At 42.5% G+C, this 25,186-nt stretch overlaps 1 protein-coding gene across 1 annotated transcript; it reads left to right on the top strand.

Moving 5' to 3' along the window:
• Window positions 1–405: 405 nt before the first annotated feature.
• On the top strand, window positions 406–24,689 carry SLC5A7 (solute carrier family 5 member 7). Its single transcript, XM_047779184.1, has 8 exons — window positions 406–628; window positions 5,959–6,072; window positions 7,562–7,717; window positions 12,324–12,472; window positions 15,365–15,508; window positions 19,293–19,446; window positions 21,501–21,718; window positions 22,874–24,689. Exons 1-8 carry the CDS (start codon window positions 451–453, stop codon window positions 23,498–23,500), a joined length of 1,740 nt encoding a protein of 579 aa, XP_047635140.1. The 5' UTR covers window positions 406–450; the 3' UTR covers window positions 23,501–24,689.
• Window positions 24,690–25,186: the final 497 nt, after the last annotated feature.

Raw genomic sequence — 25,186 nt, 5'->3', positions numbered from 1 at the left:
AACAAATATGTGTCAGTTCTGAGTTTTATCAATACACTGACACTGCTAAAAAAAAAATCCAGATCAAATAGTACATTGTTCCGAAAAGCAAGTGATTTCTTGACCGAGTCGTGACACAAAACAAAGTTAATTTTACATGGCAAGAGTTTAACGCAAAATGATTATGTCTTAAGCATGCGTTCCAATTTTTTTTGCTTCTTGAAAACTCAAAAGAAAGTTAAATTGTTGACCAGAAACAGAGTGATCTAATGGATACTCTTTGGTAAGCACGGTTGAGCATGCGATTTCAATGTGCTTTTTCTTTAAGGGGCACAGGCTCTATCGGGAGCCATCTAGCTGGTTTACTCCCGGCTGCCTGGGTTTGTGTGGCTGGTTTATAAAGCATTCTGTATCTTCCTCAGAAGTCTTAATGAAGTAGCCAGCGCGACAGACCCAGAGCCCTAGACCAAAATGGCTTTCCAGGTGGAAGGGCTGATAGCGATCGTGGTGTTCTACCTTCTCATACTATTGGTTGGAATATGGGCTGCCTGGAGAACCAAAAACAGTGGCAGCGCGGAGGAGCGCAGCGAAGCCATCATCGTGGGCGGCCGAGACATCGGGCTGCTGGTGGGTGGATTCACCATGACAGGTGGGTTCAGGCGCTCCCACCCTGCTGTCCCCCTCCTTGGCTCCTCTGAGTAACAAAGCAAACCTCACCCTTTGTCCCTGGGGAGGCTGTGTGTTCACCACTTAGGTACTTTTAAATGAGTTTATTTTATTTAGAACAAAAATAAATGTTTCAACTCAGTAGCACTTGAACCAATGATTTCAGACTAAATCCCTAGACAATATCAATGAAATAAATCTGGACTCTGGGCTGTTTAGTGGGTGGAATCAGTAAAAACAAAGAGATGGAGCAATGTGCAGAAGAGTCTTAGTCTGATGGCATTCCTGTTCATTAACTTGACGATTCAGCAGCTCCTCCTGTTCGCTAACACAGTCATAAAGTTATGTTATCTTAATGAACACTAACTAGTCAATGGACACTAACTAGTGATGATTTTCAACCTCAGTTAGTCAATTTGGGGGCAGCCCAACCCCAAATGGATTGATGTCCTGTTTTGAAACCGTATTCTCCCGTTTAGTAAAATAATTTACTCACAGTAAGACAATCACATGTTGTGTACCCTGGTTCTGAAAAAAAGATTTCCAGGAACAGTGATGTAGAAGGAAAAAAACCAGGAATTCCTCAGCCACCAACTGCAGCTGTCACCCTTCTAACCATCTCTGTGCTCAAAGCAGCCCAAGGCTTTCCTCCTCTGCCCAGGGGTGGTTCTGATTAAGTGGGGCTTTATTTTCCCTTTGCATTCTTCTCGGTTGTTGAAAATTCTGAAAAAAACAATAATATAAAATGAAATCTTTGTTATCATGTGGTACATATTCGCATAATAACACACATTTCATTTCAGTATTAGGTTTTGAGACATTAACGACAGAATCCATACCGACGGGAACTTGAGTGCTCAGTGGGAAAATACCCCACTAGAGATGCTATCAAAATGATGCCACATTTCAGTCTTGAAAGTGCTAGCTAACAAGGACTCACCCTATATATCAAAACCTTTTCCCAAGCTAGTTTGGGAAGACTGCATCTCTGGCCATTGGAAACCTACCACCATGCCGACTTAGGGACTGAGTCCCATTTCATGTTTATTTAACTCTTCACTGACTGTACATGGTTTCATTTGGTCTTCACGACAGTGTCGTGGAAGGGCCCTGGGTTACATGAGGACCCAGACTCACCTGTGAGCAAGGATGGGCGCTGGGGCCACACCCGGGTCTGGCAGCCATGCCAACTCCCCCCCCCCACACACACACACACACCCCAACCCCCTCGACCCACTGCAGGGCATCACACCCAGCCCCCCACCCCCCTCACTCCTTCAAGGCACCACACCCAGCCTTAAGGGAGAGCTCTTTTTTAATGCTATTTCTTATTTTTTCTATATACACACTTAAACAGAGCAAATTGTGTTTTGCAAAATATTTTATGTGATGCACAACATACAAATTTAGACACATGCACATGAAAAAGAAGAATCACTCATACACTTCCACCTGAAGATGTTTCCTGGAATGTTGGCATAGATTTTCTTTTTTCTTTTTATTGTTATCCAGCTATTGATAGACAATACACACACCTTCAAATCTTTGTTTTCACTTTCCACCAAAGCATAAACATCTCTTCTTTCCCTCTAGAGACCCACATGTGATACTGGTATCTGAAGATACTGGTTACTGGCATATTGTAATTATAATTCTCTCAGACCTCTCCTGTGACAAAGAAAATAAGAAGAGGACAATAAAGTGACAAAAGTTGTTGATTTCACTCAAAGCATTGAAAAGGATAAATGAGCTGTTGTGTACCAAAGTATTTTATTCACTGTAAATTATTATAGCGTTCTATTACTCTAATTTAATAATACATTTATTATGTCCATAAAGATAATATTGCATAACTTGTTCTTTTATCGTTATGTGAAATTTGGAATCCAATAGACTATTGAATTTATGTAAAATTTGAATTATGATATTGCTTAGAAAGTGTCGTGTTCAATCTTAGCTTTGATTTTTTTAATCTCTCAGAACTGACAAGCACCTTGATCACTCTCATAGTTCAATTAAAAATTGAACAATATTAGAGTTCCCGTCATGGCACAGCAGAAATGAATCTGACTAGGAACTGTGAGGTTGCATGTTCGATTCCTGGCCTCGTTCAGTGGGTTAAGGATCCAGCATTGCTGTGAGCTGTGGTGTAGGTTGCAGATGCAGCTGGCATCTGGCATTGCTGTGGCTCTGGCGTAGGCCAGAAGCAACAGCTCTGATTATACCCCAAGCCTGGGAGCCTCCATATGCCACAGGTGTGGCCCTAAAAAGACAAAAGACAAAAAAAATTTTGAACAATATTATCTAAACCTTATCAGATTCATCGATTATATATTTGATAAAAATGAAGATTGAAAATCAAAATGCATATAATTTAAAAGAATTCTTCTCACTCATGAATCTGACATGAAATATACAGAACGGAAAGCAAATTCTGGTGTGGAAAGGACTGGATTGATACAAATGGAGGGACTTTTAATCATCCTAAGTCCCTAAGTCTGCAAACCTGTATTATAGCACCTGCAATCCTTCAGGCTCCAGTTTTCTTGTTGGAAAGGGGGAGGAGACCCACATTATGGGAAATGATCAGGAATGAGTATTGTGCCTGCAAGACCATGACACCTTCCCTTACTGTGAGGACACATTGCTGGTGCTATGTTGGGGTCACAGGTCCTGGCAGGAACATGAGGTCCAGGGGCTCTGCAGTGAGAATCCACTGCTCCAGGTCCTGATCACTCAAACTTCCTGTTTCAAACTTCCTCGGGGTTTAGGATGAGAAAAGGGAATCAGAGCATTTGTCATACCCTTGGAAAAACAACCATGAAGATGGTGGTGGTGGCTAAATAGACATTTGTCCACTTGAGACTTTTTTGTGTATAAACTCTCCTTTTAATGGATTTAAAATTCCTTTGCAGGAAGGTCTTTTCATGATGGCCTTTTAAAAATAGGATCAACCTCTGAACATCCTCTCTTCTTTGCTTTGGATCTGGATTAAAAGCCAGATAAATTTTGGCAAGAAACACTTGTCTTGGGCAGTTTCATATACATATTATTTACTTTACTTATATTCTGTGATATTTTAGAGAATTTTTCAATTTTTTTTTTTTTTTTGGCCATTTCTTGGGCCGCTCCTGCGTCATGTGGAGGTTCCCAGGCTAGGGGTCCAATCAGAGCTGTAGCCACTGGCCTACGCCAGAGCCACAGCAACGCGGGATCCAAGCTGCATCTGCGACCTACACCACAGCTCACGGCAATGCTGGATCGTTAACCCACTGAGCAAGGGCAGGGATCGAACCGCAACCTCATGGTTCCTAGTCGGATTCGTTAACCACTGCGCCACGACGGGAACTCCAATTTTTAATCCCCATTGGATAATACTAGAATTCAGCCTCATATCTGACAAGCTTCATGCCAGTCTATGTTCCTCATAACTTTACACACATTCTATGAAGGTATTATTTTAAAAATTCTGACTAGACTCTTTAAAAATATATAAATTGCAGAGTTCCTGTCATGGCTCAGGGGTTAACACATCTGACTCGGAACAATGAGGTTGCGGGTTCGATACCTGGCCTCACTCAGTGGGTTAAGGATCTGGCGTTGCCGTGAGCTGTGGTGTAGGTCACAGACTAGGCTCAGATCCCGAGTTGCTGTGGCTCTGGCGTAGGCTGGCAGCCACAGCTCCAATTTGACCCCTAGCCTGGGAACCTCTATATGCCACAGGTGTGGCCCTAAGAAGACAAAAGGCCAAAATCAGATTCATTGATTATATATTTGATAAAAATGAAGATTGAAAAGATATAGACACACACATATATATAGCAAATATTTGATTGTTCCATTAATTTTAGTTTTTCAGCAAAAATCAGCTATTATAGTGCCTTCTCAGAGAAAATGATCTATTTATAGATCATTCTTGGCCCAAACTTGTTTTTTGGTTTTGGTTTGTTGTTTGTTTGTTTTTTGTTTTGTCTTTTTAGGTCCGCTCCCACAGCATATGGAGGTTCCCAGGTTAGGGGTCGAATCAGCACTACATACAGCTGCCCGCCCACACCACAGCCACAGCCATGTGGGGTCCGAACCGCATCATCGACCTACACCACAGCTCACAGCAATGCTGTATCCTTAACCCACTGAGTGAGGCCAGTGATCGAACCTGCATCCTCATGGATACTAGTCAGATTCATTTCCGCTGAGCCATGATGGGAACTCCAGCCCAAACCTGTTTAATCAAAATGAGTTTTCTTTGGTTCTGTGTCCTCCCTTCTTTAGCTGTTATGCTACAGAAGTATCATTAAAGAATAACTGAAGAAGGCATCTTTCTTATAATTCTTATGAAATATCAAATATCTTACTGAAAGACCCAGATTAGAACAAAGAATTGATAATGGGTATGCAGCTGAGGTTAGACATTCTCCTGAAGGCTGCATGCCCATTAGCCTTAGGTCGAGCCCTGAGTGTATGCCAGGTTCTTGGGAAGACAGAAGAGGAAAAGGTAATTTCAGCTCACTTTAGGACACCTGTCAGGAAAAGTGGTAGCCTGACTCCTCCACTCCCTTAACAATTGAAGGTTTTAAGTCCAACTTAGTTATAATGCAGAACAAACTTGCCAAAATCCTACACACCCAGCACAGTTACCAAGTGACTCTATAGTTAGATCACATGCACCCACAACCACGCGTGCCCATGCACACACATGCGGGCACACACACACACACACACACACACACCACACCTTGAAGACAATAGTCATAACCAATGAAAAAGAAAGATCAATACAACTAAAACAAAAGGACATTGAAACGAAGACACTTGACCCCATGTTATGGAGGCTGAGAAGGTGGGGGTGTATTATTGAGACTGGAAATAGTCGTAGCATATATTCTATAAGATCTGGGACTTTATGATACAATAATACCATTTAAAGGTATTGATGACTAAATGAATTAAGAAAATGTCTGGGGCAACACTCTGCAATGGAAATGTAAGCCATAAATATTATCTTCAATTTTCTACACACCACTTTTAAAAACAGAAAAGAGGTGAATTAATGTACATAATAGAATTACTTAGCTCAGTACATGGAAAATGTTTTAATTTTGCCATGTAATCAATACAAAAAATATGGGGAAATCTTGTATTTCTTTTTCCCTGCTAAGTCTTTGCAATCCAGTGTGCATATTACACTCTTAAGACACTTCAATTCAGACCAGCCATGTTTCCACTGGCTCAGGGCCCCTGTGTGGGTCTGAGCAGGTCTAGGGGAATGATTGGTGTGACAGTGCCTTCCCCTCACTTTTTGTTCTGTTTCAGCCACCTGGGTCGGAGGAGGTTACATCAACGGGACAGCCGAAGCAGTGTATGTACCAGACTATGGTCTGGCTTGGGCTCAGGCACCAATTGGATATTCTCTTAGTCTGATTTTAGGTAAGCAAAAATGGACCTGAGTGACTCAGAAAGTAAAGCATAAAGATTAGGAGTACGAGTAACCATCAAAATGATGTGACTAACAGCTGTGGGAGATGCTGCCAGGAGCTAAAGGGCCATTATCAGAAATTGGTAACATTCATGTTTAAACTGTTGGATCTCGATTATGGAATATGTAAAAAAGAATTCCCTTGATCTCAGAACTATCAGAACAATGAATTTCTTAGCATAATGATGCTTTTTTCTTTCAAAAATAGCATGGCCATATCATTAGAAATGAATCAGTTTTCCTTTTGTAAATCAAATGAATAAAAGGTCAAGAATATTATATAACAATGAGCTCCTAGTTATTTTTGCAGTTAGAACTACTTTTTTTTTCCTTTTTTTTTTTAGGGCCACACCTGCAGCATATGGAGGTTCCCAGACTAGGGGTCGAATCAGAGCTGCAGTTGCAGGCTGCAGCCACAGCCACAGCAGTGCAGGATCTGAGCTGCACCTGTGACCTAGGCTACAGCTTGTAGCAACACTGGGTCCTTAATCCACTGAGTGAGACCAGGGATTGAACCCAAATCCTCATGGATACTAGCCAGGTTCTTAATCCACTGAGCCACAGTGGGAATTCTGCAGTTAGACTACTTTTTTGGTTCTTGTACTTAATCAAATGTCTGAATACTCTGCTGGGGGATACAAATGCATGAAAACGTTTTAGTGAGTGAAACTGAAACGTCAATGTTTTCAACCTACGTGCCTCTGCTCTACCATGTACAGCTTGGGTGCACATGGTGACAATTTTATCGAGAAATTTACGGAGTTTCCTTTGTGGCTCAGGGGTAACCAACCCGACTAGTATCCATAAGGACGTGAGTTCTATCCCCAGCCTCGCTCAGCGGGTTAAGGGTCTGGCATTGCCATGAGCTGTGGTGTAGGTCACAGATGCAGCTCGGATCTGGCATTGTTGTGGCTGTGGCTGTAGGCTGGCAGCTGTAGCTCTGATTCAACCCCTAGCCTGGGAACTTCCATATGCCACAGGTGCAGCCTTAAAAAAACCAAAAAAGAAAGAAAGGAGAGAAGGAAGGGAGGGAGGGAGGGAGGAAGGAAGGAAGGAGGGCGAAGGGAAGAAAGGAAGAAAGGAAAAGAAAGAAAGAAAGAAAGAAAGAAAGAAAGAAAGAAAGAAAGAAAGAAAGAAAGAAAGAAAGAAAGAAAGAAAGAAAGAAAGAAAGAAAGAAAGAAAGAAGGAAGGAGAAAGAAAGAAAGAAAGAAAGAAAGGGGGAGGGAAGGAAGGAAGAAAGGAAAGAAGGAAAAAGAAATTTCCACTTGGTTGCTAAATATTTCTTGTTCCTGGATTTTGCATGCTGGTTCTTCAACACACACACGTGTTCTGAAAAACTCATTTCCCTTGAGAAAGCATAACATAGTGAAAAATTGGCAAGGACTATTACATCACAGATTTTTTTATTTTCTCTTTAACGCTTGCTTGAATTTCCCTCAGGTGGTCTGTTCTTTGCGAAACCCATGCGTTCTAAGGGGTACGTGACCATGTTAGACCCATTTCAGCAGATCTACGGGAAGCGCATGGGCGGGCTCCTGTTCATCCCCGCACTGATGGGGGAGATGTTCTGGGCTGCGGCCATCTTCTCTGCCTTAGGTAAGCGCCCTCGAAACGGTGTCCCGGGTATATCACTCGGGCTAGAGCACATCAGGTTCACAGCTTTGCTTTCTCCCTCACCTGGATCAATGCCACCATCTCCCGGTTGACAAGGCTGCTCTTCCCTGGAAACCTCCACAGACACTGGACCCGTCCTTCCAAAGCATAAGCCCCATAGACATACGTCACATATACCCATGACCCATATATATATACATATGTGTGTGTGTGTGTGTGCATATGTGTGTGTGTATATATGTGTGTGAGTGTGTGTATATATATGCCTCATAGACATTCGCCCCATATACACATATGCCCCATATACACATACGTCACATATACACATACTTCAAATATGCATACATCCCATACGCATATGCCCCATGCACACATGTCCCATATACACATATACCCCATATACACATATGCCCCATACACATAGGTTACATAAGTATACACCACATACACAGACCCGTCCTTCCAAAACATACGTCACATAGACATATGTCACATACACATACGTCACATACACATACCCCCATACACACACGTCACATATACATATGCCCCCTACACACACATCACAGACACATGCCCCGTATACATATGCCCCACATACACATACGCCCACATACACATACCCCACATATACATATGCCCCATACACACGTGCCCCACGTACACATAAGCCCCATAGACATATGCCCCATATACATATATCACATATGCCAGACGTGTCCTTTCTAAAACATATGCCACATACACATATATGCATACACATATGCCTCATATATATATGTCACATATGCATATGCCACAAAACATCCTCCACATATGCCATACCTGCCCTTCCAAAATCTGATCACGCCTCTTTCCTGCTGAAAACCAGACTTTTAAACCCAGGTAGGAAGGCTTCTCGTGCCTTGGGCTCTGAGTCTCTCTTCCTTCCTTCTTCCAGAGTGGCACCTCCGACAATATGCAAGCCACCAGCCCTCTGCTCTGAGCTCACCCCCCCCCCCACTTCCTTGCTAGGCAACCAGGAACTGCCTTCAGGTTTTCTGCAGATGTCTCTCCCCCAGAACAGTCATCCTGAACTTGCCAGCATCTTTCCATGGGCTTTCTTAGGCACCGGGAATTTTGTTTTCCTTAGATTTATCACTTTATTGGATTACCTGCCTGTTTATTTCCTAATTTCCAACCTTGAAAAAGGATGGTAAATTTCTCAAAGGCAGGACCTGTGTCTGGTTGACAGGGTCTTATCACCAATGAATGAATGCATGGATGACATACCCATAGCTATACTTTCTCCAAAATAGAAAAAGGAAAACAGCATTCCTTACTTTTTCAGTGCAGTCCATTACCCCCCAGGGTGCTGGATTGTCGACGTGTTTGGGGGCTTGGAAAATGGACTTAGACTCTTGATGGTCTAACTTACTGCCAAGATCAAGCAGAGCTAAGGACAACAGTCCTCGGTCCTTGGATTCTCAGCCTACTTGTAAGACTTAGAACACAAGAGGTTTTGGTGGGATTGTGGCAGAGCATGATAGCCTACCCTTTCATCGAGAGGAAATCTAAACCCTCGAATAAGGGTTGACTTCCTTCCCCAGTGAGCTGTGTCCTTGTGTGACACCCAGGCATTCACGCGTGTGTGTGTGTGTGTGTGTGTGTGTGTGTGTGTTACTCTCAACTCGCCTTACAAATGGAAATAAGGGGCTTTGCATCTGCAGCCAGACTGGAGTGGCCAAAAATTAAATAAAATGCCTCTCTTGTGTTACATGTCAGACCACAAACTTGTCCTCTGGCTTCAGGATCATCATTAGACCTGATCTCTCTAGTATCAGATGTTAGTTTACATCATTTTCACTCTTTTCTTTAGACCCCTGAATACTCATATCATATTTTCTTGGCCTCCAGCTATAAAATGAAAGAATGGCTGGATTAGAAAAGAAGACAAATTGATACTTAAAAATACTGTAATAGGGAGTTCCCATCATGGCACAGCAGAAACAAATCCAACTAGGAACCATGAGGTTGAGGGTTCAATCCCTAGCCTCAGTCAGTGGGTTAAGGATCTGACATTGCCATAAGTTGTGGTGTAGGTCGCAGACATGGCTCATATCTGGCTGTAGCTCCAATTTGACCCCTAGCCTGGGAACCTCCATGTGCCATGGGTGAGGCCCTAAAAAGAAAAAGAAAAAAAAATACTGTAATAACTCAGTGAAAAAAATGTAGCATTTTCCTGCTGCTAGGTAACCACTATACATTCCGAATGAAATTTTGTAGAAAAATACAGCTCTCTTCCCACCTTGTTCTCATTAGCTGAGAAGCAACAGTGGTTGATTTGTGATTGGTTTCAACATGAAAAAAAAAATTGGTTTTAGAACAAAAGGTCTGCTGAGAAATCAAAAAAGGAGTGGGCTAAATGAATCACAGAATGCAGAATGTTCACTCTCCCTGAATAAAGATCAAGTTCTATAACAGAGGCCTGAAGGAGAAGAGAAGGAATAAGTTATTATTTTTAAAGTCTTTTGGAAATCGAAAACAATGTCAAAACTCTGAATGTTGCTTCAATTAGTGATTTTTGTAAATGTATGTGCCTGCATGTGTGTGTAAAAGTCAACACGAATGTAAAATGTGTTTCTCTCTCTACACACAGACTCACACAGAGCAAACATTTGTGAAACCACTACTGCTGTTCTTGACATACACACTCTGGTAAAAGGAATGTGTGTGAATTTCCAATTAATACCTCTATTTTCTTCAAAAATAATAGTTGGGAATAATTGCAAGTTAGTATTTATTGGCTCTGTCACCACCTTACTATAAATGTACATAGTCCACACTGAAAATTAGAAGAATCTTAAACTATCTTTTTGGTCTAAACAGACAACATGCTTACAGCTTCTTAGGGAAATGTGTATTGACACTTTTCACAGCTAAAATTCAGTATGGTTTTATAACTTTATTTGCAGTGTATTTGTTTGCTAGTAGCATGAGTAAACTAATATTTTGCAACAGATCTGGAAGTATGATTTTTATTTTACTCATTACAAATGATGGAATGATTTAGAAAATATTTTAAAGGAAAAAATTCATAAGTGGGTGAACATTCAAAAGACTGAGTTGCAGCCAAATGGCTGCATTTACTAGGATCCTAAATCTTCAGGCTGCTCTTCCACTGATCTTTCTTCTGCAGCATAAGCCTCTCTACATTTTGGAGGTGTAGCATTAAGAGAAATTTCACAAATGGGTGGGAAATTAAACAGTATCCAAAAGAGGCAGGTAATAATTGGACAGCTCATAATTCTTGGGGTATAACCTTAAGATGTTGTCACCAAAGCAGAGAACTAGACCCAAGATGAATAGCAAAGAATTGCAGCTAAAGTTCCAGCAGAAAGTAAATAATCATAGGAGAGTAAAATAACTTCTTAACTATCCATACAATAAAAATTACAATAAAAATTCAGACCATGATCAAAAGTCACTTATAAATAATTGACCTCTTTCCCTCATCTTCATCCTCCACTTCCTAACGAGGCTTTTTCTTTTCTCAGTTGGTTTTTACTCAAGGAATTAATTTAATTTTGTTACCAAAGCCAAAGCACCAAGAAAAAAAAATGTCTTGCAAAATATTTTCTATGGTTATCTTAGGTCTAAATACATTGCTCTTTGAGACAGTGAGTTTTCATCTCAGTGGGTCGCCTATGCTATCAGCAGACAATTGAGAGGTGGCGGTTGAATGGAAGATTGCCATGAATGATTCAAAGAAATCAGATATCCATTGCATGTACATTAACATGATAGGAATATAATGGCTGCATTTTATAACATGAAAGATAAGCTATATTGCTTGTGAGAACAGTAGGGACAGAGTTTGTGGAGCAACAAGCAAATTCTGAACGGGCAGCCCAGGAACCACAGTGACCCAACTATTGACATCATGATGTTCTGTGGGAACACAGACACCAACAAACACAATAAACAAAGTCATAAAGAAAAACATAGGAAAAGTGCTTAAAATGGGATACTGAAATCTAGGCCTCTTCAGGACACGGCTGTTCCAGGGACGCGACTGGAATGTTCCACCAAACACACAAAAAAAGAGTCGTTCACAACCTTGGAATAAATGGAAGATGCAATTTACCAATTTTATTATGTTCCCATATAAATTTGCTTCAAACCTTGGTACATTGCACCCTACATCATCTGATAAAAGTCGACAGAGGGCAGAGTTCATGCAAAAGAGCAAATGAACACTGGTAAAATGTGGAGATGGGAGACTCCTTATCATGAAAGCATGTATTTCTCATGGATGTGAATATACTGCATGTGTTCAATTAAGTCAGCATCTCAGGTGGTCAGTGGCACTATTGCAAGAGCTCAGAGTAATATTAAATTTAGTATGTCTCAGCATTCTGCAACCATGTCATGAATTTCAGGTGTCCCCATAGAAATCAGGGAGCAAAGCACTAATTTCAGAGAGAAAGAACATTTTTAGGCATCTGTGGATTTATAAATAGAAATATACACATGCATATTCGGTTTCTTAAGTTTTTAAGAATTTCAGCGTGAACCTTCACCTGAACTTTTTCTCTAATCCTTCCAGGAGCCACCATCAGTGTGATCATTAACACGGATGTGCACGCGTCCATCATCGTCTCCGCACTGATCGCCACTCTGTACACGCTGGTGGGCGGGCTCTACTCCGTGGCCTACACGGATGTGGTCCAGCTCTTCTGCATCTTTGTGGGACTGGTAAGGGCGGCAGTTCTCAGGCTTTCTTTCTCCTTTTCTTCCCTCCTTCCTTCCTCCTCCCTCCCTCTTCCCTCCCTCCCCCCTCCCTCCTTCCTCTCTCCCCCCCTCCCCCTTTCCTTTCTCTCTCCCCCTTCCCTCCCTCCCCCCCTCCGTCCCCTCTCCGTCCCCCCTCCCTCCCCTTTTCCTTCCTTCTTTCCTTCCTTTGTCAAAGGCAACATAGTATTTTGTATTAACTCAGCAAAAATTAATGGAAATGCTATTTTCCCATCGTGAATAATACACAGTAAGCCGTATACTGTTTGAAATTTTTCATTTCTCTTTGAATGAATTGGATGAAATGTCTAGTCAGTTTGTGAGATTATGACAGAAAGTAGCCCTCAGTTAAGTATTAGTAAGGTCTAGGGCTTCCTTTCCTTCATGCCTGCATTTGATGGAAACTCATTGTAATCATCCTATTATATATTGCTTATAAGCTCTAAGTTAAATTAGGTAATATATGTATGTGTTTGATTAAGTAAAAATCTCTGTATCATTACAAAATAAGAATTAATAGAATCACATTAGACACATTTTATGTGTCATGAACACATTTTAGTCAATGTCGAGGCATTGCATACTCACAACTTAAAATGTGAAGATTTGGAGTTCCTGTTGTGGCTCAGGGGAAATGACTCAGACTAGCATCCATGAGGACGCAGTTTTGATCCCTGGCCTCGCTCACTGGGTTAAGTATCAGGGCATTGCAGTGAGCTCTGATGTAGGTCACAGACGTGGCTCAGATCTGACATTGCTGTGGTGTATGTAGGCCAGCAGCTGCAGCTCCTATTTGACCCCTAGTCTGGGAACTTCCATATGCTGCAAGTTCGGCTCTAAAAAGACAAAAAAAAAAAAAAAGGTGAGGATCATAATTATACATGTAATAATATCCAACTCCTGAGCCATATCAAAGGAAATGTGACGGAAATTGTGTGTCCATGCTGCTGCAGGGGCTCTAACATGTTCTTGCAGGTACATCGTCTCAGGTGTGTTCCCTGTCAGGCAATGTCCTGGTTCAAAGGGCACCTTCAGTGCAAGCCAAGCCTGCAGACCATGGCTCATTTTCCCAAGGATGATCAAACACCCTTTATTCTCCTCATTGGTTTATATTTTGCTCATGATGAAAAGCTTTTCACTAGACACTTGGAAATGAAAAATGAGTGACTCTCACACCTGTTTGTTTGCTTTGGTTTTTTACTGTCCAGTATCTGTAATAATATAAAAGAACTGACTACCATTAGAATTATGGTTTAGCCATACCTTTACATATTCTAGCAATGATTATAATTTTTTTTCTTGTTATCCCAGATATTTTATTTACATGTCATGGAATTCACTTATACTTTAACTCAAGATATATTTAATTTGGGCACAGACTCCCACTTTTAGTTTTTAAATGACCAAAAGCAGTAGACAGGGCTGAAATTCTGAGCTTTCCTTAGCATCACCATAAACTTCCAGAAATAAATCTCTGTTCAGGACATCGAAGGTGGAGTTAGTTTGGCAGTGACAGCTCTAGTAACCAATACACTTGTATTCTAAGAAACACTACCCCAGGGAATGCATCTATTTATCGATGATGTAAATTCTCATGGCTTTGCCTGAAACGATAACTGAAAACATGCAGGTGCACAAATCTCGTGTGCTGGTGTAAAGATGGCAGATCTATGTAGGGAAAGATCTCAGAGAAGTTTCTGCTACAAAATATAACTAAAGTGACAAGGAATTCGTTCTGTTGGTTGCTAGTTAAGGCACTATTTGTCTTTGGAAAGGCCAACCATGCTTTGTTTCCCAGACTTCAGCTTGCTTTGTGTACGTACGAAATTAATCCATTTCCACCTAAAACAGTGTACTCTTCTCAGATTCTACAATTCTGTTGATTTTTGTCATCATCCTTGGAGCTGCATAGCTGTAAGCACGACGTCACCTGGGACGTTTCCCTCTGACCTTGTTCTTCACATTTTAATCAAGGGCTGTTGATTCTCTTCTAAATTCATTTGGTACCAATACCGTCACTCTATCTCAGAATTCCTTGGATGGAATTCCCAGGCCACCTCCTGCTCTTTCTGACCTCCTGCCCCCTCACTCCCTTCTTCTGTTTACCTCTACAATAGAAGAATTAGATAGGATAGAAATCCTGCTAAAAATCTTTTTAAAACTCAGAAGAAATTGCTCTCACTTCCAGGTGTCTACAAAACAAAATACACACCCCCATAGCCAGCAGGTCAGGGCTCTCCCCACACACCCATCTTTCTCTCTTCCATTTCTGTAGTCACCCCAGGCCGGCCAGCCCTGTCACCAAGCAGGTGCACGTTCACACATACACACACACACACACACGCACACACACACACTCACACTCAGGTACACACACACACACGCACCCCGAGTGGTCCTTGCCTCTGCCACACCTCGCTCCACCCAGATCTGCTCTCCCCTCACCTCCTCCTTCTCCTCATCGATGCTAGACTCACCCTCCAAGTTTTGTTTCACCCCGCCCCCAGCTTCTCAATTGGATCTTTCCTCATCACTTTAAAGGAATGGATAGCTTCCTCTAATTCAAAGAAAACACCAAAAGTTTATGCGTACAGATATGTGAAATTCTCAAATTCAACCTTTTCTTCCCAAAGGTTTTCAGCAGTTGATACCATGAGGTATAATTAAGCACAGAGGCTGAGGACACGTAAAGTTAGCTTTTCTAAATCTGTGGTTCATGGTGTCCACGGAGAACATGCTTCCAGATCCTTCCCTAAACAACTGAGCCATGCAGAGTCTGAGGAGACAGTGATAAACAGGAGGCTAACCTTGCAGATCTAGACAGTCAGAGCCTAACACTCCCCTGCGCTCTGCTTACAGTGGATCAGTGTCCCCTTTGCGCTCTCTAACTCTGCGGTCGCCGACATCGGGTTCACGGCCCTACACACCAAGTACCAGAAGCCTTGGCTGGGGACCATTGAGTCCTTTGAAGTCTACACATGGCTTGACAGCTTCCTGTTGTTGGTAAGTGTCGCCCTTACCAAGGAACCCAGTCTTACCCGCCCCCAAATCCAGCGCACCTCCAAGATGTTAATGTCCACTTCCCCTGCTGGCTCCTGTCCCCTTCTGGGCTGAGTGCTTTCTACTGGAAGAAGGATTGAACCACTGACTATGAGAGCTGACAGGTGTCAAGGCTCACATCCAAGAGTTACGCATGGTGGGTCCACACTTCTCTTGTGCTCTAAATACCACCAGATGCCATCCCCAGTCTGAGAGCCACACCATCTTGGAGCTTGGATGAAGACACCAAAAGCCAGCTTCTTCTGAATTGAGTAGCTCATTCAGTCTCTAATTGCAGTGCCGTGGAATTAGCAGTGTCAAGAGGCCCCAAGGGCATGAAACACGTGGGAAGGGAGGTATCCCCTAGACGGAGGCCAAGAAAGAAGGCCAGGAGGCCAGGTAGCTATGAACATGCAGACCTTGGGGCAAAGGTGTTGGCCTTGAGCAGTGGGCATGGAAGAAATCAAGGCAGATCACAGTCTGGGTCAGGGAGGGCAAAAGAACCTCCCAGATTTTGTGATTTGGGGATTTTGCTGGTTAGAGGGGTTATATAGTTTAAAAAAATAATAATATATTTGATTTTATAGTAAGCCCTAGATTAATTTTTATCAAAAAGAAGGGGAAATGGTTTATGTTGGTTTCCTTTTTAGAAGAGTCACAATATTTTGTGACTTCACTTTGTGTTTGTGGCACTTTGCTATATTGTAACACTAGAAGTAGACATGTCTGCCTCAGTGAGGAATTTCTTGGCAAGAAGGCAGGAAAATAGGCAAACTAATGTTTCCAGTGAATGGAGGGGGGCTCTTTTCCCCAAGGATTGTTAGGAAATGTACTGGTTGAAATTTTTTGGAGTGAGTTAACGATTACAAGATTATGAATTGAATGGAAAGGGGGATTCGTATTTTATGTGTGTGTAATTTTGCCTTCATGGCAGATATTGTTATGATTATATGAGGGAGATGATCGGCCTTAGAAGAATGAGGCAGGGTGGTCCCTGGTGCCTTGGCAGGTTAGAGATCCAGCATTGTCACGGCTGTGGCTCTAGTTACTGCTGTGGCACAAGTTCAATCCCTGACCCAGGAACTTCTGCATTCCATGGGTGTGGCCAAAAAAAAAAGCTAGGCAATGTGTTGCTTATCAATCACACCACTGATGCATTGACAGATTATAATAGAGAACCAAGACTCCAAGGCCTTTCTCCTACACCACACTTTAGTCCTTGAATTTACTGATCCTCAAGATAAGGCTTTCTATCCCATGTTTGCTAAAGCTCCCATCACAAAAAACTCTGGGACCAAGTCACGGTGATTCTTCAAATTGAAAGATAAGTTGAAATGAAATGATAGATGTGGAAGGACTTCTTAGGTGGGAAATCAGACATGACTTGCTAGGCACCACCAAAACTCTAATCAGACTCAGAGTCAAGAAGGCTGATCCCTCCCTCAACAATGAGCTGCCTTGGAGACCAGTTAAATCATCATTCCTCAAGGGCTGTTCCTTTAAAACTTCCCTCTATCCCCACTCCAAACCATTACCCACATTCCTAAGTAGATTGCCTCCTCCAACCCTTGAATACTGACTTAGCCCAAGAACAAACCTGTGGTAAAAATAGAAACTACCCCTTTTCCTATATAAACAGCTGCTCCCCAAGCAGCGGGGATCCTGAGTGCTCCTGGCCAATCTGTTGGTCAGTAAAACTCACCCGAAGTCTCAGCACTTCAGCCTCCTGCCTCTTCTTTGATTTTCTGCTCTAACATGAATAAATAAACTATAGACATAAGCCTTGAAACCTTTGCCACTGGTCGCTGCTCTACCAGTTGCCGTGGAAATAACTTGTCAAAGTACCCTCAAGGGTACCATCTTGGACGTCCCAAATTACGTGAGATGAAGCCGCTCCACCCCCTGGCCTGTCATGATGGTCCCTCACTGGTCTCCCCACAGGTGGCCCACCCACATTTCATGCCCACTTTCCACCCTTCCGTTGGAGATTCTGTTCATCACTGGACACCAGAGTTTATCTTGCTTCCAAATCTGGATAGCCTAAATGTCCAGAGACATCAGGGTGTAAGTTATGATATATCAATTCATGCAGTCATTGAAATTATTTATGCATATGTATTGACATGGAAGATTTAGCAGGTTGCAAAACAAAAGGAAAAGTTTTGGAAGCATATAGATTTGAGGCATGGGATTATGAATTTTACAATTTCCTCTTTTACTTTTTTTTTAAACTTTTGAGCATGTATGACTTTTATAAAAAGGAAGTTGTTCTGGAATCAATATGTGAGACATTCTGATTGGCACAGGTGTGACAATGATAAACAAGGCAAACATTCCAGAATTTAGAGCCTCTGAGACAGACCATCAAAGAAGCAACTTCACTCCATCAGTTCACTCATCCGTACCATGAATAGTTACTCTCTTTCCACTTCCACACACCCTGACCTCTGCTTGTACCACATGTGTGATGGTCTCATGGCTGCTTCTTTGTTATTTTTAGTTTTATTTTGTTTTTGTTTTTGTTTTCATGCTGGATTCTTTCCCAAGAACATTCCTATCTCTCCATCTCTACCTCGATGCTTACAGATGGGCTCAGATGCCGTCACTGTAGGCTTTCCTGGTTACCCTGCCGCTCCCCTCCTCCCACCTTTCTGCCTTCCTCTGTTGCCCCCCAGTGATTAATTGTCTCTTATCAGTGTGACAGCATCAACAAATCACACTCTAGTTCAATGTCTCCACTCTTTATTATTGCATATCCTCAGTAAGAATGTTAAACACACCCCCAATGTAGGGATAAGGAATTATAAATTGCTTAGATGTACCAGCCCAGCACATCGTGTGAATCATTTAAGAAAACAATACAACATGTGGGTACAAGGTAAAATGAGTATAGAGAGAAATTCTAGCATCTTCTTCACGCCCTGTACTGTGTTAAGTCCTCTGGCAAACGCCACAATGCATTGACTCTCTCAGTGGATGGTGATCTCAAGAGCCGGAAGCATTTCCCCTCATGTTTGGGCTCTGACAACCATTCCATTGTCTGGCATGTGGTGGGAATCTGGAAACATCCATCGGGTTGTCTGGACTCAGGTTAAATTTCGTGGTTTCAGGGGTTCCCACCGTGGCTTAGTGGTAATGAACCCAACCAGTATCTGTGAGGACATAGGTTCGATCCCTGGCCTCGCTCAGTAGGTTAAGGATGGGGTGTTGCCGTGAGCTGTGGTGTAGGTTGCAGATGCAGCTCAGATCTGGCGTGGCTGCAGCTGTGGTGTAAGCTGGAGGCTATAGCTCTGATTCAACCCCTAGCCTGGGAACACATGCCACAAGTACAGCCAAGCCCTAAAATGCAAAAACAAACAAACAAAAACCCACAAGTTCATGGTTTCGGAATCATCTTAATTGTTCTTTGGAGACGGTTTTGCTGGACCCTCCTGATGAGCACACACTGAAGGTTCCTGGGCTGTTGCAATGTAGCTCAAGGTAGGTAAATTAAGGAAAAGAAAACACTGTGCTACCTAATGTTGAAGGAAGAGAACTTGAGAAATGTCCCTAACTGAAACTAGGACAACCAACTTGATGACAGCAGTGGAGATGAGTAGCATGTAGAACTCTTTTCTATTCTTCAGAGCGGCTGCTATGACTAAATGCGACTGTAAAAAAACAAAACAAAAAAAAAACCCTCATTTTAAAAACACCTAATAGATACTATTTGCCTCCAATTCATTCTGAGTCTCCTGGTTTCACACAGATGCTGGGAGGAATCCCGTGGCAAGCCTACTTCCAGAGGGTTTTGTCTTCATCCTCAGCCACCTATGCCCAAGTGCTGTCCTTCCTGGCAGCTTTCGGGTGCATGGTGATGGCCCTGCCACCCATACTCATTGGAGCCATTGGGGCATCAACAGGTAAACCTCTTCAGCTTATCTAATCCACTCAGGCTTCACCCAAGTGACCAATCCCCACCCCGCTGCCCCCCCAACACTGTCCCTCATGCCCCCACACAGTTAATGGTTAATTTGATTCTACTGTTAATTACTCTTGACCCTCATGCTCCTGTAATAGATGGATTTCAGGAGTATTTCATGAAAGTACATCACATTCACCCCAAATCCAAGGAGTCCTCCAGGTAGAGGCAATCAAAGCAGATTAAGGAAGTTTACTTTTCACACTGCTGTGTTTTATAAAAATGACCCAGGGTAATGCTCACTTGGTTCCTTTGACTTTTAATGGATAGAGATGCTTACTGGATTATTTAATTTTTAAGATCACAGTCATGGTTCATAGTGTACATTCTCCAGTCCACAGTTCATCCATGACGTGAATAAATACTCAGGAAGGTGGCTGACAAAAGAGATTTTGTGCCTTGGAATAAAAAACAGCATTTACATCATAGTCTGAAAATAGGTCTGGCCGTGTGTGGGGGGTGGGGGTGGGGTGTGGGTGGGTGTGTGTAGGTGTGGGTGTGTTGTAGGAAAACAGACTAAAAAATTAAAGCCTATTTTTCCTTAGGTTAGATACACACCCTAGGTTGCTATTTCTGGTACCATAACATCTCAGTTAATGCTGTAAAGTTGGCCTCATCCAAGGGTTTTTAACAACTGTAATAGAAAATGGGGGAGGGAGTTCCTGTCATGGCTCAGCAGAAACAAATCTGACTAGCATCCATGAGGACGCAGGTTTGATCCCTGGCCTTACTCAGTGGGTTAAGGATCTAGCATTGCCGTGAGCTGTGGTAAAGGCCGGCAGCTGTAGCTCTGACTGGACCCCTAGCCTGGGAACCTCCATATGCTGCGGGTGCAGCCCTAAAAAGACAAAAAGAAAAAGAAGAAGGAAAAAAAAGGGGGGGGGAGAGGAAAAATGGTAGGAGCCAAAGGAAACCACTCCCATTTATTCCTATAATCACAACATTAAAGTCCAGCAAGTAAAAAAGGAGCTATGCTAAAGAACAGTTAAAGCTTCCATTGTATTCTTGATCACATGCTAGCGTAATGAAACAATAAAAAAGATAAATATTCAGATAAACTTATGCTTCAAGTCCTTTTTTCGCTGAGTCCAAAAACGTCCTGAAAATGTCAGCCTCCTCCTTCCCCTTTTTACTCAATACAAAGGTACTGTCCTTGGTGCATCATCCATCACGCCTATTTCCAGTAGGTGGAATTCAATGCAAGAAGGAATTTACTTGAGAGAAAAACAATGTGGAGGAAGCTCCAATAAGGAGGCTTTATCCAGGAAGAGGATGGGTGAGAACAGCCCCTCTGCTGTCCTGGTCCACTTGTGTGTGTGTAACTGACCACTAAGGATGAAACCTAAGTGTCCGCTCACCTCTTCACGTGGCTGGGGGATCACTCCATGCCCCAGCCCAAGAGCACTATTTCCTATCATTCTGCACAATGTGGTGCCACCATCACAGAAGAGAAATATACATATAAAACAGTCACACACCACCACCCTATTCTGTGCAGGTCTTGATGATAAATCTAAATGTAACCCAAGTTCATCAGAAGCCAGAATATATGAGGAGTTCCCATTGCAGCTCAGGAGTAACAAACCTGACTAGTATCCATGAGGATGCGGGTGCGATCTCTGGCCTTGCTCAGTGGCTTAAAGGATCTGGCATTGCCCTGACTGTGGTATAGGTCACAGATGCAGCTCAGATCCTACACTGCTGTGGCTCTGTGGTAGGCTGGCAGCTGTAGCTCCAATTAGATCCCTAGTCTGGGAACCTCCATATGCCTTGGGTGCGGCCCTTAAAAAAAGAAGAAGCCAGAATATATGAGATAATTTCACTGAACCAGTACATGGTAATTAGACTACCAAACCCAGTTAGACTAATAGGATTCCCTACTGCTGAGACTAATCCATGCGTTCTGAGTTTATTTTGAAAGCCCCCTGGTACACAGAACAGGCCCGATGGATGGGTGTAGGGCTCCTTGGTTGTGTTTCTTGTTTCTATTGACAGACTGGAATCAGACCACCTACAAGCCTGACACCCCCAAGGACAACCAACAGGCAGACATGATCTTGCCCATTGTCCTGAAGTACCTCTGCCCCATGTACATTTCTTACTTTGGTCTCGGTGCCGTCTCTGCTGCTGTCATGTCATCAGCGGACTCTTCCATCTTGTCAGCAAGTTCTATGTTTGCTAGAAACATCTACCAGCTCTCGTTCAGACAAAACGTAAGAAGAGCCTTTTTAATGTCACATGGTTGTTGGTGGTAGTCTTGTCCTTAGGCTTCCTGTGTAGGTGTTAGTCTCTACTTTTTACTCCTTGGCGTGAAAGCCCTATCCTACTTTGATTCAGCACACAAGGTTAAATGGTGATGCACTTTATGCTGTTTTTAATGCATGTTATCATCCAGTACAGATACTGAAGGGCACTCGTCAATGTAACTGTTTCCCAGGAGGTATACTCAAATTGCAATAATTTAAGCAATTCTTTAGAAAACATTGAGTTTAACTAAATAATGATAATAAACTCAAGGACCCTGGGGGAGGCAGCACGTGGTGAGTAATTATGTCATTGGCCTTGGTGTCGCAGCTGTCCTATTCTTCTCTTGAACCTCGAGTCCACCTTTGTCAGGAAATAGCCTCGCCATTGATTTTCCTGATTGAATCGGGGGATGTGGAGCAGCACAGTGGTGCACACTGGAGGCCCGTAGCCCACTTCCCCTTTTTCCTTGACTCAGGCTTGCCTTTCTCTAGGTTCTCTAGGCGTAGTTAACAGAATGGTACCACTTGTTTCTTAAGGTGGCTATCCTCCACGGAGAGAGAAAGTCAGATGTGCCATGCCTCCTCACGGCCACATTAAAAACTATCACTGGAGTTCTCGCTGTGGTTCAGCCGGTTAAGACCCCAACATAGTTTCCATGAGGATGAGGGTTTGATCCCTGGCCTCCCTCAGTGGGTTAGGGATCCAGTGTTGCCATGAGCTGCGGCAGGTCTCTGGAGTAGGTCTCAGAGATGGCTTGGATCTGGCATTGCTGTGGCTGAAGTGTATGTAGTCCGGCAGCTGCAGCTCCAATTTGACCCCTAGCCTGGGTATTTCCACATGCCGCAGGTGCAGCTGTAAAAACAACAAAAAAGAAAAGAAAAGAAAAAGGAAAATAAAAGAGATTCCCCACATAAGTGATCTCAGTATTTGTCTTTCTCTGTCTGACTTACTTCACTTAGTGTGATAATTGCGAGGTCTGTTCATGTTGCTGCAAATGGCATGATCTCATTCTTTTTATGGCTATTATTCCATGGGTTCTTTAGAGTAGCTTTAAAGCACAGGAAGGCATCTCATGCTCAGCCCATCTGGAGGAAAACTGACTCGATGGTGATTTCTTGCAGGCTTCCGACAGGGAGATCGTCTGGGTCATGCGGATCACAGTATTCGTGTTTGGTGCGTCTGCAACAGCCATGGCCTTGCTGACCAAGACCGTGTATGGGCTCTGGTACCTCAGCTCCGACCTCGTCTACATCATTATCTTCCCACAGCTGCTCTGTGTGCTCTTCATCAAGGGGACCAACACGTACGGGGCCGTGGCAGGTTATATTGCTGGGCTTTTCCTGAGGGTAACCGGTGGAGAGCCATACCTGAACCTGCAGCCCTTGATCTTTTACCCTGGTTATTACGTTGAAAAAAATGGTATATATAATCAGAGATTCCCATTTAAAACCCTTGCCATGCTCACCTCCTTCTTATCCAACATTTGCATCTCTTATCTAGCCAAATATCTATTTGAAAGTGGAACCTTGCCACCAAAATTAGATATGTTTGATGCTGTTGTTGCAAGACACAGTGAAGAAAACATGGATAAGACCATTCTAGTCAAAAATGAAAACATTAAATTAGATGAACTTGCACCTGTGAAGCCTCGGCAGAGCCTAACTCTGAGCTCGACTTTCACCAATCAGGAGGCCTTCCTCAACATAGATTCCAGCCCAGAAGGTTCTGGGACAGAAGACAATTTGTAATAACCCCATCTGCATAAAACACTGCTTTCTCACACAGAGCACTCTAGCAGGCTAGTCCTAGAATGGTGGTTTGCAGCATATAAAAATATATATTTTAAAAAATAGTGTTCAGGAGGACAAGAGTCCAGGTCATAGTGCAGTTACACCAATCCAAGGCAAGCCAGAAGGAAGCAGCCCTGAAGCAGCCACTTTCTCTCCCATGGATCCTTCTCATCCTCACTGGCAATTTGATGCCAGGTAGTCTTGCTCAGTATTCAAACGTGAATAAAGCCCCACGCAAAGAACAGAGAGCCAAATGGAGCCTCCATCTTTATTTCGGAAAGAGGAAGTAGCTGTAAAAGAGACTGGATCATCGTGATCCCAACCTTGTTTGCAAATGCACCACGAGTCTAGTTTCTCAAGCCACAGTTATGAGAAAAAGTCACCATCCCTCCAGCGAATGGGGCAGTGAGTTAATCAGCTCATTTTCTTGATGTGAAGAGTAATTCCTTCTTTCGTAGTCTGAACTACCCCCTTTGCTGAATATGCATTTTGTTTTTCCTTGTAGCAGTTGCAGGTGTATTATTCTGAGCACAGGAGGAGCAAATACAAAGAGCATTGCGTAGCAGCATTTCTTGACACGCAGGAGGATAGGAAGGTAGAGTCATCTTAATAGAGGAATCTGGTTCCTCTGAGTGTGTCTACCACTACCGTATTCATTGGGGAAAGTGCCTGCAGCGAGGAAGGCATGATCGTTACACAGCCTTACAGCAATAAATCGAAACGGCCATCAAGCAAAAAGTGACAGGAGCAACGGAGGGCTGAAGTTTGTAAAGTTTCTGCTTCATGAGAAAAGAAGCAATCCCTTGACTTACTACCCAAATGAGTCCTAGAACTGAAATGGAGCCATTGAGGCTACACACCAATTAAGGTTAGTGAAAGACAAACCACCATCCTCCCCCCTACCATAGTCGCAGAAAAAAAAAAAAAAAACACTCAGTTTTAGATGTTCATTAATGAGGATGATTTAGTGTCAGGAGAGCTGCTCTGTGGCACCTTTTTGGCAAAAGCTAGTCTTAGGTACAGGACAAACCACCACTACAGATGGTATAGAGTGAACTTCAAGATGCAGAAGAAAGCAGAGAGTAAAAGTCCTAAAGGGAAGAAGCCATCAACTTGAACATTTGGTGTCTACATAACTTTCATGAGGTTGGTCATTAAATATTATTTTGCTCCTTTTCTGGAGTTAAATATATATATGTATGTATGTGTTTACATAAATATATATTACATATATATATTTATGTATATATGTGTGTATGTAATGGTTTGTATCCATCTTAGAATTTGAAATGCTCTCTCATCAGTCACATCATAGAAATAACTGGAGCTGTGTCAACAAAATCAGAGTAAATTGATCATCTGAAAAATTTGATCCCACAAAGGCAGCCTGAATTATTCAAACTAAACACTTTTTTTTCCAAAAAAGAAAAGATTTCTTTTTTGGGATTCGTAGACAAAGTGAAGTTATTTCAGAGTTTGGCATTAAGTAAAGGTTGTGTTTGGAAAGTTAGAATTCTTTTTTTATTGTAATTGTCTTAAAAAATCGAATAATAATCTCCTTTGTTATTAAACATGAATTAAATTCAAGAGTAATTTTTAAAATATGAAATTAAATAATTTTACATGTTGTAAGGTCCCATATTG

This window comes from Phacochoerus africanus, chromosome 5 (genome assembly GCF_016906955.1).
Source record: "Phacochoerus africanus isolate WHEZ1 chromosome 5, ROS_Pafr_v1, whole genome shotgun sequence".
NCBI lineage: Eukaryota > Metazoa > Chordata > Mammalia > Artiodactyla > Suidae > Phacochoerus > Phacochoerus africanus.
The sequence above is the reverse complement of the archived record's forward strand: the minus strand, read 5'-3'. Positions and strand labels throughout refer to the sequence as shown.

Excerpts from the sequence above, each read along its gene's own strand:
- SLC5A7 (XM_047779184.1), top strand. The coding sequence starts at position 451 with ATGGCTTTCCAGGTGGAAGGGCTGATAGCGATCGTGGTGTTCTACCTT. Across the intron at positions 12,473-15,364 it reads TCTGCATCTTTGTGGGACTG|TGGATCAGTGTCCCCTTTGC; the intron begins GTAAGGGCGGCA and ends CTCTGCTTACAG. Across the intron at positions 15,509-19,292 it reads TTGACAGCTTCCTGTTGTTG|ATGCTGGGAGGAATCCCGTG; the intron begins GTAAGTGTCGCC and ends GGTTTCACACAG.